This window comes from Corapipo altera, unplaced genomic scaffold (genome assembly GCF_003945725.1).
Source record: "Corapipo altera isolate COAL_440 unplaced genomic scaffold, ASM394572v1 113, whole genome shotgun sequence".
Lineage (NCBI taxonomy): Eukaryota > Metazoa > Chordata > Aves > Passeriformes > Pipridae > Corapipo > Corapipo altera.
Window position 1 is genome coordinate 7,199,093 of NW_020884895.1, and position 16,010 is coordinate 7,215,102.

The window sequence follows — 16,010 nt, forward strand, 5'->3', positions numbered from 1 at the left end:
CCTTCCCTTCCCTTCCCTTCCCTTCCCTTCCCTTCCCTTCCCTTCCCCACACATAACTTCCACATATATTTAAGTGCTATATTTGATAGCCTGCAACAGCCCTGCAGGTTGTAACAGGAAAGGTGGTAAAAATCACAAATACCAGCAAAGATCAAACCTGTAATTGCTCACATGAGATGCAGATTCCAGTTTTATACTGGATTTAAGGCAATCCAGCTGTGGACTGCTGCCAAAAGGGCTGGTCCCATCCTTTGCCCTGCTCCCTCGTCCCTGCCTTGGGATATCAGTAAGATGGTGACATGGTTGAAGTTTAGTTTTTCCTCTAGTTTTGCTGGGTTCAGATTGAGCTGGTGCAGCAAGGTCATGCTCTGAGGCTTCTGTTTATTAGTGCCACCACAAGAAAGGTGCCAGGGAAGCATAGCCATTGGGAGGGGTGCATCTTCTGCCAGGGGTATATTTATATTACAGAGTGCTAAGATATTTTATATATTTTTAAAATATTTATAGAGAAAAAAAAGAATTTTATTTTTAAGAGCTTTGGGCAAGACTAGCTGTTTGCCAGCAAAAAGTGCAATCCTGGTGCCTTTATAAATAACAAGCCAGTAGGCTGATTAGATGGATCTACTTACAAATAATCTGTGTAATAAGTGCTTGGCAAAAAAACTGCCTATGCCTGACAAATAATTAGGACTGTTGCCCTGATGTAGAAAGCATCTCTTCCAGGTTTATGGATTCTTGGAAAGAGTGGTCTATTTCAGGAAAAATAGACATGAAAGAGTGTGGTAACCTGCAGATGGCCGGGGTGCTCTGAGGTTTGAAGAGCAGGGCAAAACACATCCCGGTAAACGCCACTAAATAGCCTTGAAAACAAAATATTCCTGATTCCAGGGAACATGTGGTAATCTTGTCTACAAAGACTGTGAACTAAAGTGGGAGAAAGCAAAAATGAGACATCTACTGCAGCACAGTCAGCCTAAAAAAAAAAAAATCTACTAAAACATTGTTTTCCCTGGCAGTATTTCTAAAACTGCTTCCCAGTGTTTACCTTCCCTGAGAACCTCCATAGGGCACAGGGAGGATCAGACCTTTATCTGGTTACATTGGTGGCAGCCCAACAAATGGTGTGCCAAATTATTAATAGATGTATTGCTCTTCAGATTTCAAAGTAGAACTGGGTTTTCCTGTGGGAATTTTAAGTAATGGTGGGAGAAAAGCACGGGCTGAAACTCATGAGACACAAACAGCCTTGTGAATTGAGGATTTCTTCCTGCCAGGTGGATACTTTGTGTTTCTTCTCCCAGAGAAAAGCCTTACAGTATGAAGAAATTATATTCCATCTAAAAAGCAGCAAACATTTTAAAATTTGGATTCCCACCAAACCATCTCAGCAGGGTGACATTACCACAAGTCAAAGCAAGAAAATAAAGTAGTTTTTGCAAATTTTGGGAGTGGATTCCTCTCCCAGCTCACGTAACAGCCCATTGTATTTGGCATAGTTTTAAAAAAAAAAATAAATATCAAAGCTTGTCTTTTTTCTACAGCAATGTAGAAAGTGGAAATGGGGCTGTGCAGGGCCTTTTCTGAAAGCAAATATTTCAATTTTTTTACACCCAAACTAATTAGGACAGAGAAAAAAATTACATGTAAGAGGTGGCTGTAGGAGACAGATCTGCTTTGGCAGGGATGCTGATGAGTGCTTCAAAACTTGCTTTTCCTCTGGAGGCGGGTGTGTGTGCGCAGTTTTTGTGCATGTTAAACTATGGCAACTATCTGTTCTTCACCTTGTGAATGTGGTTAGACCGGTACCTGGGTGACCCCATAGCTCAGGTGTCAGCATCTTTAATTCATTGGAGCAGTTGCACTGCAGTAGTGGGACTGGCAGAATGAAAACAGCAAAGTGGTTGTGTGTAGGAAGGCTCTATATAACAGTACATCTCTTGTTCCAAGTATTTGGCATCTGTTCATAAAATAAAAGGTCCCAGCTGGCAGTTTTCCTCATGGTAGTGTTCCTACAGGTGTCCATTGGGTATATATATTACTTTTAACTCCCAGCTCCATTGCCTTGACTGAGAAAGTTGCACAAAAGGCTTAGGTGATTATACAGTTTCTGAGCTTCCTCACTAGGACAGAGATTAACTTTTCAAAAGGGGGAAAAACCTCCCACTACTTTTTAATGGCCTGTCTGGACATCATAGTCCCTGCAGTCCTTTGGCTCACCTTTTGCCACCCCTTCTGCACCATCCAGGGAATGGGAACAAGTGTGCACCACAAATACTGTGCAGGTCATATGTCGGAGCAGGTCGTGACCATTTCAGCTGGAGGAGTGCCTTGAATGGTTCACTGAGAGAAACAGGTTTCTAATCTGTTCAGGGCAAGATTTTAAAAATAAACATGAAAATAAAAGTACTGAGTAGCCAAAGGGGATAAAATCTGTCTCCTCCTACTGTAAGGGGAAAGAAAGATCAGATCATTCTTCATTTTCGTGGTGTTTTACCCCCACAAAAAAGTAACACACTTGAGTCTCTGGGGTTGGAAAAAAGTATCATTAACCTACTGTTGTTCTTGGATAGTGTTTCAGATCCTTCCCAATTCAGCAGGAAAACACAGGATGAGACAATAAACACCCTTATATTCCTTTAAGACCATTCCTGTTTTCAAATTTCTTTGCAGTCTTTGGGAACTTTCTTAATTTGGAAGTAGAAAGACTTATGCTTTGGGGATACCCTTCCACCAAAAAACATTGCCTGTGTGGTATTGCCCTCTGCTGGCACCAGTCTGTGGAGCTTCACAGGTCCCACAGTGGAACATGCTGGTGAGGTTTGTCCCCTTCCAAGGTGTCTTTCAGAGGGCCTGAGTACTCCTTCACAGTTGTGGTCCACGAAGTGCTCATGGCTTGATTTTTCTGACAACAGAAAATCTTGTATAGACAGCTTTTTGTTTTAATAAAGTTTTAGAAGCACTAAAGGTCCTTGATAATAATTCATTTTCCAGTGAATATTCTAAGAATCCATATTCAGTTTCATGTAAGACCTGCCCTTTGAAGACAGCTACATTAAACCTCAGTGTGGTATCATATGATATGCTCTGAAGTAACAGAAATTTTTCTTCTTCTTTTTCCCCCCTAGGGCCACCTGATTCACTATCTGAGATTCAGCCATCACTTGATAGTTCTGAATTATTTGATATCTACCTTTGATTTGTACCAGCTGGAGTCTGTCTCCTCTGAAGACATTAAAGTCACAGATGCTGTTTTTGACGGTGTGGAAGTCAGAGTGTTTGAACCTCCTGCCAGGGGAGATGAAAGCCTCAAGCGCGGCGTTGTTTACATCCATGGAGGGGGCTGGGCCTTGGCAAGTGCAAGTAGGTGTCTGCCAGTAATTAAATAGGGTTCTGGTCTGCTTTTCTCCTAGCAGAAAAAGCCAAAAGCTCTTTTTCCTGCCAGGAATGACAAGTATGCTGAATACCTGAATTCAGTAGTAACTGTCTCCACTCTGGTAGATCAGTTCTAAGGAGAGAAGGAGAAAAACGTCATGAACACACAGTAAAATATCTTATCTGCACATGAGCTGTAAAAGGATGAAAATGTTAATTTTGTTACATCCTGAGAGGACAAAATAGCTTATTGTTTAAATTCCTGGGATGCCTGAATGGGCTTCTCGGGCCAGTCCCCCACTTTCTGTAGTCATGTGCACAAGTCAATCCTTGGTGATCAGGATCCAGTGTAAGGGGTTTGTCCCATTTTCACAGAATAATTAACAGGAGAGTGAGCTGATCAACACTGCGTGTAACAGCCTTGCTAATGTTTGGTTCTTCAGTAACACATATCTGGGAATACACTACTGAGCACAGACAATGGGCAGCACAAGGGAAACACGTAGAGGTTGGTTCCTGTCCCGTGGTCTGGCCTCCTGCCTTAGGGAACCACAGCCACCATGACATAATTACCTTGAAAATTAATGCTGTTTACTGCAATTAACTTGGTAACCACAAATATGATCTGAGAAAGTAAGGTACAGCTATAGGCAAGGATAAGGTAATCACTGATCCCTTCCACATCCTACTGGAGGAAAACAGCCTTGGGAAGAGAACGGGCAATGTGGTTCCTGTGGCTGCTCTGAGATCCAGATCTGATAGGATTCTTCTCCCTTTTCCTTCCCCATTGCTCCTGTCACATCCTGAATTCCTTACAGCCCTGATGCCTTCTGTGGCTTCCTCTATAGGAAAAGAATATTTTAGGGGTTTTCCAAAATGATCCAAAACGCAGACTATATTGACTGCATTTGAACTATGCATGTACAAGTTGTTTAGAGCATGATTTAAGTGAAATTTAGATTCCTGAATAACTTTAAAATCTGGCCTTTACCTGCCTTTGGAAATCCCAGTCTCTTTGTCCTGTAGTCCTGTAGCAGTTAAACATTTTACTCCTCTTCCTACAGAGGAATTGTGCTTTGAGATGGATTTTCTTAGCCCTGCCTAAGCAATATTTGTTAACCTCCTGCCTGCCTCATTTGTTCTTTAACAGTTTGCATATGACTCTTGTTGTGCAAAAAGTTCATATTAAATTGCAGTGCTTTGTCTGGGTAATTATAACTTGGCTATGTCAGATGTATCCTGAATCCAAGGCACAGAAGTTAATGACACAATTGCTACACCTAAATATTAAATTCTCAGTCTAGATACTTCAGGAAACATTTAGTGTCTCAGAATATTTTATAGTACCAGGAACCAACGATTAAGTAACTGGAAAGGAACAAAATTAAAGATAATCAATCCTCTGATAAATAGGATAGCTGTGATTAATCCTCCCTTAAATGAGTAGCTCAGTTGACATTAATGGGGAGACTCATTTGAATCAATGCAATGCATGCTGTAATAAAATGAACCACAAGCAGTGACTCATACAGTGATGACTGTCTCTGGATGCTAAAGCCCCCAAAGCACTGGGTACCTTAAATTTTGCCCAACTGAGAGAATTATGATAGGTGGGTGAAATGACGTGCCTCAAGTCACCAAGAAACAGATGAAGAAGGAAACATTAGGCTGCAGGGCTTCTGAAGACATGAATTATGTTCCCTCTGCTACAGTGTGCATTTGGCACTTGATCATTTGCAAGCTGATCTCATTTACTTTGCTTATATTTGCATGAAGTTTGTATATTTTCTGGGAAGGCTCAGGTGCAGCTTTGTGACTATTGACTCTTATGTCCCTAACACCATGTCCTTTCATGCCAGGAACAAGCCTTTACATCAACCTCTGCAGAATCATGGCTGACTCTCTGAACGCTGTTGTTGTCTCTATTGAGTGAGTAATCTAAAGCTAATCAATTAATTTTAAGATATTAGAAATATGTAACATAGTTCTTTTAGCTTTTGCCTTGTCACTGGCTTGTGTGTAAGACTTTAATTTGGACAATAATTCTCTATACCAGTCTGATATTCTTATCCTTTTAAAATTGCAACAAAATGGCATGGTATAAAAAATCATTTGGGTTCCTAATTATTTTAGAGGTCATTTTAGAAGACAGAAGTGTGGGAAAAGAAAGTAGCAGTGAATTCAGTTGGGCAAATACTAAAAAGCAATGTTAGTGCATCTTGCAGTTTTACCTGCATGTAAAGAGTGTAGCTAAAACCTGAGATCACTCAAGTACCAAGTTATGATTGTGTAAATACTTGTGAACTTTAAAAACAATCAAACAAATAAAATCAAACTCGTTTGGACATGATGTGTACCTGAAAGAGGGCTGAACCACATCTCTGTGCCTCCCCATGTAGAAAGAGGGACTTTTCCCATCCTCAATGGCCACTCCCACTGCTGCAAAGTATATTACTAATATTATATTTAATGTTTATATATGTATCATACTAAATATATCCATATTAAATCCCCCACAAGTCTGTCTATAACCCACAGTTTCTAAGTCGTATTGAGGAAGGGTCTGCCACATAAAAATTATCAAATCATTTTACCCCTGCTCATTAACCAGAATACACTCTGGGGTCTGGCGACTTTCTATTGCTTTCTCAATCTCCCACTGTTCCAGTCACCTCTTTTAAGCCTTGTGCTTCCCTCAAGATCAGAAAACTGCCAGACAACAGAGAAGCAGGGCTGCTTTTTTAACACCTTGAACAATTCCAAGGTAAACAAACCTCTCACTAGCTAACTGCATTACCTAGATGACTCCAGCTTGATTGGTACTGTTCCCATCTTTATTGTCACCTTCAATATTTTCTTTTGCAAACCCAATCACTTAATATAATTACTCAAGTTTTCCACCTGCAATTTGTTACATACCAAGCTTTGTGATCTAATTGCAACTTAATTATATGGAGTTGATGTTACTCATTTGATATTCATTATAGTGTACTTTAAAGGGTTGGCCTTTTCTTTTCTTTTCTTTTCTTTTTTTTTTTTTTTTTTACTGCTTTGGTTTTTATTAGTAGAGATAATGAAAACTAAAAAAAATCAGTTGTTGGTTATTCCAGACGAGCTGCGATCACAGTATTGAAAAGTTCCTTATTGTTCCTTTTCTGATTTGTGCTGGTATAATTCTGCCTATTGCTCTGAGTTACTATTTACCTCTTCTCTTTAACCATTATATCCTTCAGTCAAGGTGTTTGTTCTCAATTAGTCAAGTCTAATTAGATTTCTCATTGGTTTAATTGCTTGTCTCACTTTCACAATCTAAGCACAGTCTGTTACACAGCTTTGCAAGGAGTTCCCAAAGGACACTCTCACATTCCTATATATGCAAGATATAGATTGCTTTCCGAAGGCAGGTCACAACTGGAGTGTGAAACTTGTAATCTAAGTTTAAAATTTATTCTGCGTATGAAACTTCTTTTAGCTTACAGTCTAAAATTAGCTTAAAGTCAGAAAACTGAATTTTGGTTTGCTTGGCTCTACTGAGAATGTGTAAAAGCTGTTGTTTGAAAAGCTACAAACAGAAGACATGCTTATGCCTGGTTAAGGCCTGGTTACAACTCTGAGATTTCAAGTTATTCAGTAAATACAAAGAGACTTCTTCTGCACTGTTGTTTAGAAGCTGAGAAAACCTCATGCCTGGGATTCAGCTGCTGGCTCCTCCTGGCAGACTGTTTGCTCTCTCTGCGCCTCAGTCTACCCACCTGCCCAGTGGGCATATTTCTGCTCCTCTCCTTGACAAAGGAAAGGAATTATCAGATCTGTTGCACTGGAGCAAATTGGTATTACTCAATTTTTTGGCTCTTGTTCATTTCATGGCACAGGCATACAAGGTTTGTTTCCTCCTGAGTATGGGTAAAAATTTGGGGAACAGAACTGCTTAGGTGTTTGACTCAGCGGAGTCTGTTGGGTGAATATGATTTACTCTCCTTCATACTCATTAAGGTGGGAATTTGGATCAAAACCAGACTGAGTGTAATGACTCCCGTGCCAAGGGTGTCTTAAGTATTAATTTTTATAATGCATGAGGAAATCCTCTATTGGGAAATCCTAGGTAAGTGCTGCACAGTTTTATACTATCTTGGTGTTATTTATATCTAGTAGGTTCATTTTAATCTTTATGAATAGTTATAATTAATCTAACATTAATTATAAGAATAGGTTTTACATAAGTATTACACACCTCCTACTTTCCCTGTAGTATTTATCCTAATGAAATAGTCACTTCCAGTAAGGATTACCTGCTATCACCTGTTAATCCTGAAGGAGAGGTACAGTGATGGTAATAATTGTCTCTCATCCCTTTGTTTTGTAGATACAGGCTGATTCCAAAGGCGTGCTTCCCTGAGCAATACCACGATGCTCTTCGTGCTACAAAGCATTTCTTGCAGCCTGATGTCTTAGCTGAGTATTCAGTTGACCCAAGTCGAATTGCAATCTCTGGTGACAGTGCAGGAGGAAATTTGGCAGCTGCTGTGTGTCAGCAGGTAACATCCAGTGTCTGTTCTGTGTTACAGTACAACAGCCCGGGTCAGCCATGCAGGGAGACTGACGGATTCTTTGTGCTGCATCAACACAAGGTGATGTGCCAGCCCTAAAAGTAGGATGGTACAAAGCCAGCAGCTCACAATATGAATCACTTAGGGTCCCTTCCACCTCAGAGTATTCTGAGAAATTTGTCTTACTACAGTTATGAGTTGTTATGGACCAGATTTTAAGAGCAAGTAGCTAAACAACTTTTTTTTTTTAACCATTTTGCTGGTTAACTCTTTATTTTTCTAAGTAGGCATAGTTTATCGGTATAGCTTCCTATTTTTTAAATAATTGTCTCTGAAAATGTGTTTTTATTTCTTTCAGATACAAATGAAGGACAAAAAAGTACAATAAATGATGCTTAATTCTTCTGCTAAATTTTCTTCCTGTAGCATTTTGCAATTTTAAGGAAATTTTTTTTGTATACCTGCAGTTTAAATGTAAATTAAATCTGAATTTGATCTATTAAAGAGTTTAAAGGCAGCCTGGGGCAAGTAATAATATTTTTCATGGTTGAGTGAAATATTATTATTACTAACTTTCCTATTGCCATTACCCTTAGTGATAAGAAACCAGATACCATGTCCAGACAATTAATTATCATGACAACCTTGCAATATTGAATTAGGGTGAAAAAATTAATAAGAGGCAATTACAACAAAAGTTTCATTGTTGAGGACTGATAAACGTGATAATACCATGTTTTGGAAAAAGCATTCCTAATTCAATTTTCTGATGCATACTTCTTTTTAAACCAGATAAGATACAATAGAGAATTGAGTATCTTGTGTAGAAGATGAAACAAAGAGTTTGCTGACTCTTCCAGAAAGACAACTGGGGGCACCAAATGAATAATTGGTAGACTCAAATCAAATGCAGGTGGCAGGGTCAATTCAGACACAAAGAGGTACTTCTGCGCTTGGTGAGCCTTTGCTAGAGTAAACCGTGGATGCCAACAATCTGCCTTTGCTGAAAAAAAAAACCAGTTAGATCAATTCATGGAAGAAAAATCCATGAAAAGCTGTTAAGAGCATGAGCAACTCCTTTAATTCAGGAAATCCTTCAGCTGCCACTTGTTAAACTGGGCACTGTGTTAGAGAAATGCCACTTTACACTCTTTTTTTTTAATCTTGTTACACCCTTCAGTAAACTTCTGTCACTGATTTCTATTGGGAACAGGATACTGGGTCTGCCTGATGGCTACGTTACAAGAGGAGAGGAGGTTAAGGCTGCTGATACTTCAGACCAAAGAGCCACATTACGTGTATAAGGGCAGAATTCAGCCTGAAAATTGTCAAATGAACATTTGCTTGTATGAAATTCTACATTGATATGTGTTTATTTATAATCGCAATTCCGTGCTGTGTTTTTCCCCACAGCTTAGCAAAGAGGAGGATTTGACCGTCAGACCGAAACTGCAGGCCTTAATTTATCCAGTCCTTCAGGCATTTGACTTCAATACACCCTCTTACCAGCAGAACAGGAATATGCCCGTTCTTCCTCGCCATGTCATGATCAACTACTGGCTGTATTATTTCAACGGTAACCACGACCTGGCTCACGCACTGCTGATCAACAACCACACCGCTCTGGACGTCGGCCAAGCTCTCTCCTTCAGGGGACGCCTGAACTGGACGTCTCTGCTGCCGCCGTCGTTCAAAAAGGACTACAAGCCCGTGGTGCAAACCACGGGCACGGCCGAGATCATCCAGAAGATGCCAGCGCTGCTGGACGTGCGGGCAGTGCCGCTGCTGGCAGACAACGAGACGCTGCAGCTGCAGCCCAAGACGTACGTGCTGACGTGCGAGAACGACGTGCTGCGGGACGACGGGGCCATGTACGCCAAGCGCCTGGAGAACACGGGCGTGGACGTCACGCTCGACCACTTCCACAACTGCTTCCACGGCTGCATGATATTCACCCTCTGGCCCACTGACTTCTCTGCGGCCTTCCAGACCAGGAGCAGCTACATCAAATGGCTGGATGAAAACCTCTGAAGAGAGAAGGTCCCTCTGGAAGGCACGGGGAGCTCTGGTGTCTGAGGCTCTGGTGTCTGTTCCTGCGGGAGAGCAAAGAGTGAAAAAGTGCACTTTTCCAAATTCTGACTTCATCGTTCAGCTGCAGCTGCTGGGGGTGCAGACCACTAAGTGCAGCGTTTACTAGCTCCATTGGCCTTGACCAGAAAAGTGTTTTGAGAAATATTTTTTCAAACTTCAATTTTTTTTCCACCTTGTTTCAGATGACTATTGCCAAACATAAACAAATTTTGAGCAGATCAGCATTCCTGTAGATTCTTAACTGGCTGCAAATTTCAAGCTTTGACTCTTAATTTGGCACAAAGGCTGGGGTTTTCAAGTGATGTGAGATAAAGCCAAACACCTTCATCTACATCTCAATATGTAAAAATGGGAGCTAGTTTGCAGCAGTGCTGAGCATCTGATGTTACAGTGTGAGCACTCACCTTTGACAGCAGAGCCATGCATTTGAATGACAAGCATGGATTTAGGTGTTGGCTTTTAGGCACATAGACAAATGGCTCATTTAAATTTAAAAAAAAAAAAAGCTCTTCTGGGCAGTTGAGATGATCCTTTGCCAAACAGGTAATTCAGCTTTGGAATTTGGTCTTTACTACCTTTTAGTTATTTATATTTTAAAAAAGGACTAAATATATTTTCAATTAAAAGTATGATAGAATACACACAAATATGTAGGGTAAAATAATATGTGTAGCAGCACAATCCAGATTTCTTAGGTGAGTGACCTTCAAAGCTGCTACTTATTTGGCTAAAGAATGTGACTTCATCTGTGTTTAAAGCCTCAGTTGTACGACTCCTTGCAGAAAATACTGAGCTTACTACAAATAATCTGCTGTGTGGTTTGCACTAATGTTTGTAATTATTAGTAGAAGTTTTTGTTCATTAACTTTTCCTTTGTGCTTGTAGTCTTAATTGTATTTCCTGCTTCCTGGAAGGAGGGAAGCAAGCAAATAGAAGTGGGCTCCAATATATAGGGAAGATTTAAACCTGAGCTTTGCAGCTGAGCTTTGTCTGTCTTGTAGACTGACCCAAAACACCAGGTAAGCTGATCTTGCTGTTGAGCAGCAAATGTCTACAGTTTGAGCCAATCTATAAAGTTCAGACAGGCAGGACAGAGGAGAGAGCCCATTTGTGTCAGTATATATTGTCCAGGGTGCAGCAGCAATGATAGTTGTGTCAAAAGCCCAGTGTTCCTGGGCAAAGAAGAGAGAAGGGTAGATTAAATTCATCCTCAGCTTTATCACAGACTTCCTGTGGGACCCCAGGAGAACAAAAGCAATCTCTTTATGCTCTACTTCGGCAAGGGAGGGAGTAGTAATTTCCTACCTCACAAAGGAGCTGTGAAGCTGAATTCACAGGTGTGTGGGAAGCACAGGGATGTGAATGTAACTGGCAGGCAACAACTCCCATAGCTTTTGACTTTCCATTCTTCTCCAAGATAAGGCTTGGAGCAGCCTGTCCCACAGCTGGAGTGCTGCTGGGCTATGTGTCCTCCTGGGCAGTTGGCTCATCCCTGTCTTGGCTCCTCTCAAAGTACCCCAAGGTGAGGCTTCTTGGCCCTTGGAGATCATAACGATTTCATCAGAGCATTTCTTATGGCGGGATTCTGAAAAGTTCTTTTTAAAAAATCCAGACCAGGTACTGGTAGATCGAACTGCCTTCTGACATTTAAAATATATAGAACAGACCATTTTCACTGGGATTTAAAATAAGAAAATGGCTTTGCTGAATCACTGCTTCCTAGAAACATCAGGTTATTAAGTGGTTGTATGTGTTAAGAAAGGCTATTAAGGAGGCAAGGCCTGGATGTCAGCTCAGTCATGCAGGCCAAAACTCATTCCCAGCATAGGTTCACACGGAGATCACAAGGCAAAGCTTTCTCAACAGTGGCCCAGATTCTTCTTCCATTTAGCTCATTACAAAGACTCGGTGGAATTAGAGCAGCCAAGTGACAATCTGAATCAGCATAAATTTTGATCAAGATATCCAATTAACACTGCAGAAGAATTCAAGCTTTTTATCTGGATTCAAACCCTCTTTCCTCCTTTTCCCCGTAAACACAACTAAAGTAGATAGAATTTATGCTTAAAACAGACAGCAACCAAAGTTACATCTATTCAAAAGACAAATTACTAATCTGCCCCAGAGTCCTTTTCCATTATATGGAGACAGCTACATTTGCCTGACTTTAAACTATCACTAAAATAGTAAAAAAAAAAAATACTGACAACAGGCTTCTTCCTGAATTTCCCACTTGAAGAGTAGACCAAGTCAGAAAAGATGTAATTTATATCTACTTGCTGTCATTAAAAGATAGTATAACTGTAGTACTGGAAAAAAAGTGGTTGATATTCTTATAAATCTTACAATAATTAAGTTTTCCCGAGAGCTGTCTGCAAAGCTTTAGCTCAACATTTGTTTATAGCTAAGTTATGAATATCTGCTATGAAGTTATAATATAATTGCTGCTGGTTTTTTAAACTGAAATGAAAGGGAGAGCTGGAATCTATATGTTCATGGAGTCAGTTGTAAATTTCCTTCATGCACTGAAGCACAATTAAGTCCTGGCACAAGAAATTGTAGTAAGTTTATAACTGGAGTGAACGTGTTTACTAAGTCATCACCAGCCTGGTGCGACACCCGAGATCACAGCACAGCGTGGATGGGATGTCACAGTATTAACTACTTCTGTCAAAGTATCTTGACTACTTTTATCTTGCAGCCATGTGGTTCAATACATGACAGCTGCAAAGATAAGTGATGGATCCTACAATGTAGAAAAAGAGGTCTGAGTTCCAGCTCTGAAAAGACCTTTAATATACAGCTGCACAAGACACTTGATCATATTCAGTGTAAACCTTGAAATGTTAGTCCAAACTCAGTTAGTCCTCCTCCTTTGCTTTGTTCTCCTTTGCATGCAGTCCCCGTGCCTGAAACTGAAAGTTTAGGGTTGTTTCCAGCCGTGCTGCTTCAAGCTCCTAGAAACAGCACTAACTCAGGATTAGGGAAAGCTGATGCCCGAAAGCAAGGGATTAAGGTTAATCCATGTTGCAACATCTCGATTTGTTCACGTGTTTTCCTCCTTCTCCAAGTGTTTCCTCAGGCGTAACTAGCACCTTCATCCCTGGGTTGTTTCACAAAGCGGTTTAGGGCACTTTGCACGTTGTAGGATCAGACCAGGTGTTTGTAACAATATTTCACCTGTGCATGGTAGAGTCAGTCTTGTAAAAGGAGATACTCTGTAAGTTTGTCTGCTTATCCTTTCCTTAAATCAATGAGTATGGCTAGCTACCATTTTAAGATAGCTTTTCTTCCCATCCTACAATTAGACTTTATCTCTCTACTGCAAGAAAGCTTTAAAAAAAATAATAAAAAAAAGCAAAGACAACTTGCATAACAACCTGTAATGATTCATATCCTGCTTTCATGGACCTGAGCACTATATTAGTAGGTTCCCGGTATTTTGGCCAATATTTGAGACATAAATTGAGGTTTTGTCTCCCTAATTTAGGACCTTTTAAAGTATGGGTGTTCAGCATTTCTGGAAGCTCTGACCTGTTTAAAGATGTTTCATAATGCATAAAAATCAAAAATAAGTTGAATTTCCTAACCTTAATCTAAATAATTCTAAAATTGCATCCCCAGCCAAAGCAGAAAGGCCATTGTGGGGTTTAAGCCGTACAAATAAAAAGAAATGCTTTTTCTTTGAAATGTTGTTTTGTAGCATTTGGGCCTCTGTATTTTTTCAATCTCTTACCAAACTCTATTAGAAACTTTTTAAAATAAAATAAAAACATTAGAACTAGATAAACTTGAGTTAAACCTTTTAAGCTGCTATGATCTGTAACAAGGAAGTTAAAAAAAAACCAGCTGGTTTAATGTTCTCATATTTATGATGTTCAAAACCCCAAAATACAACATACTTGATGTGAATGCATTCAATAACTCATGCATGACTGATTTTTGCTTTTTTTCCCAGAGCAGGGGAGAAATTTGTAAGATCTAATTACCAGTGTGATTTGAGATGTGCTATCAAAATGAAGAACAAATAAATAAAGTGAAATATGTCTGTGATTTTTGTCTTTTTCACAGGACCACTGATTTTGTATTTCTGAACATATCCGTTTTGATTTCTGTTTGTTTTCAAGGCAGGAAACCTTGCCTGTGCGTCTGTGGGCTGCAAGGGTTACTTCCTCCTTCTTTATTTCTGCCAAATGATTAATGGTGACCACATCTGCTGGTGCTGAAGAATGCATTGTACCTGCTCTAGTGCTGTTGTTCTCTTTCCAGATAAACAGCAGAGCTCATGTTCTCCATTCTGATGTATAATCACATTTTTATATGAATAGGTTATGTGTATGTTTTAGCCAGTGAAAGTCCAGGTTCCTTTTTCATTCCTATTTGCCTTCCTTTCACATTCTTTCTTTCTGAACTGTAACGCATCTTCTGTCCCTGATCTCTCATTTATTGATGATCACAGGAGCATTGCTTTTGAAATACCCTAATGTGGGGGTTTGCCATTTTGTCCAGCAGGCTCCTGTGACGTTCACAGAACATAAAGCTTTCCACCTGCTGAAAAAAGTGGTGGGGGGAAAAAAAGCTTCAAAGGACTTATAACCCTATTTTTTAAGCCAGCAGGAGTCATACTCCTGCTTGCATTAAATTGAATGCATTAAAAATAGCCAGAGCCTCATAGAACATTTTTTTCCAGTCATGTTTTCTTAGATGTCATAAAACAGCTGACTGTGCAATGCTTGGCAAGCCCAGGGCAGTGCCTCCCACAGCCGGGTGCGGCCGTGCAGCGCATCCCGTGCCTTGGTGGTGCTGGAGCTGGATGTCCCTGTTGCCACTGCAGCACCCTATTTCCCACCTCCCACCCTCACCTGGAGCAGCAGAAGGTGCCTGGTGAGGCTGTGACTGACCCAGGTGTCTCTCCAGCCCACAGAGCCTCGTGCCTCTGCATCCAGAAATCCCAACCTTCTCCTGCATCCCACTGGCTGGGCACTGCTCCTTGCCTCACACTTAGAAAACTCTTTGGAGCCGGGCCAGTGTTTTATTCTGTTCATCCTCAGGGGAGGCACACATTTTCTCCTTGCTCTTACTTCCAGTTTTTCTGGCGCTAATCCAATGGCATTTATTTGTTTTATAAATGTTGTCCAAATAGCTGCCAGCGCATCATTAATATAAGACTAAATTTACCCCTAAGGCAAATTTAGTATTTTTTCACAATGATTTTTTACAACATTTTAAAGTGTTTGTCAACTATTCAGCGGGAACACAAACATAAGAAAACAAAAAAAAAAATCCTGCAATCACAGCTTTAAAACCATTTCTACAGAAATTTTATTTTAAATAACTTTTTCTGACTTTATATAATCTAGAGAACACTAAATATTTCTATTACAACCTCTTTTTCTTTTTTGAAATAGAATATCTACAAACAACAGCACTTCCCATCATAAGACATTCTTGGGGTATAGGAGAGGCAGAGTTTGTTAAAGGAGAGAATATATGAAGAGACCTAAACCAGCAAAAATAATTGGTGCTATAGAAAACTACCTCTCTCACAAACACTGTGCCAGTATCAGGACAAGTGCAGTACACTCAGTGCCACTGAGATGTGGGATTCAGGGTGTGGTGGAAGAATAAAGGGAATTCTTACTGTTAACCTAGGAATTTCATTACCATCCAATTTCAGTCTGTTGTTTTTAATTAAGAGATAATAATTCACAATTATAGCCAGCAGAGGGAGCGTTTAAAGCAAAGACTGGTTTGAAAAGGTGCAGCACATTTCTAAAACCACACTATAAGGCTGAAAATATAATTTGTGGGAACTGCACTAAAACATTTGTGGCAGCCCAGCCGTGACTTGTGAATTCATGCACAGACAAGGCAGAAAAGTCACACTAATGGGGAATTACTCAGATCACTTGCAGAAAAACCCAAACAACCAACCTCCTCATAACCACTCCATGCCAGGGATGCCCCTGAAGTGTCCAAGGCCAGGTTGGACCGGGCTTG

The 16,010-nt window shown here is 40.2% G+C and overlaps 1 protein-coding gene across 1 annotated transcript in view; it reads left to right on the forward strand.

The window, feature by feature from the left end:
* NCEH1 (neutral cholesterol ester hydrolase 1) overlaps nucleotides 1-14,063 on the forward strand; it is a 19,941-nt gene extending 5,878 nt beyond the window's left edge. The window contains exons 2-5 of the mRNA XM_027647291.1: nucleotides 3,126-3,360; nucleotides 5,232-5,301; nucleotides 7,736-7,907; nucleotides 9,333-14,063. Coding sequence (XP_027503092.1) covers nucleotides 3,126-3,360; nucleotides 5,232-5,301; nucleotides 7,736-7,907; nucleotides 9,333-9,950 — 1,095 coding nt within the window. The 3' untranslated portion in view covers nucleotides 9,951-14,063. The remainder of the gene's footprint in view (nucleotides 1-3,125; nucleotides 3,361-5,231; nucleotides 5,302-7,735; nucleotides 7,908-9,332) is intronic.
* The last annotated feature ends 1,947 nt before the right edge of the window (nucleotides 14,064-16,010 follow it).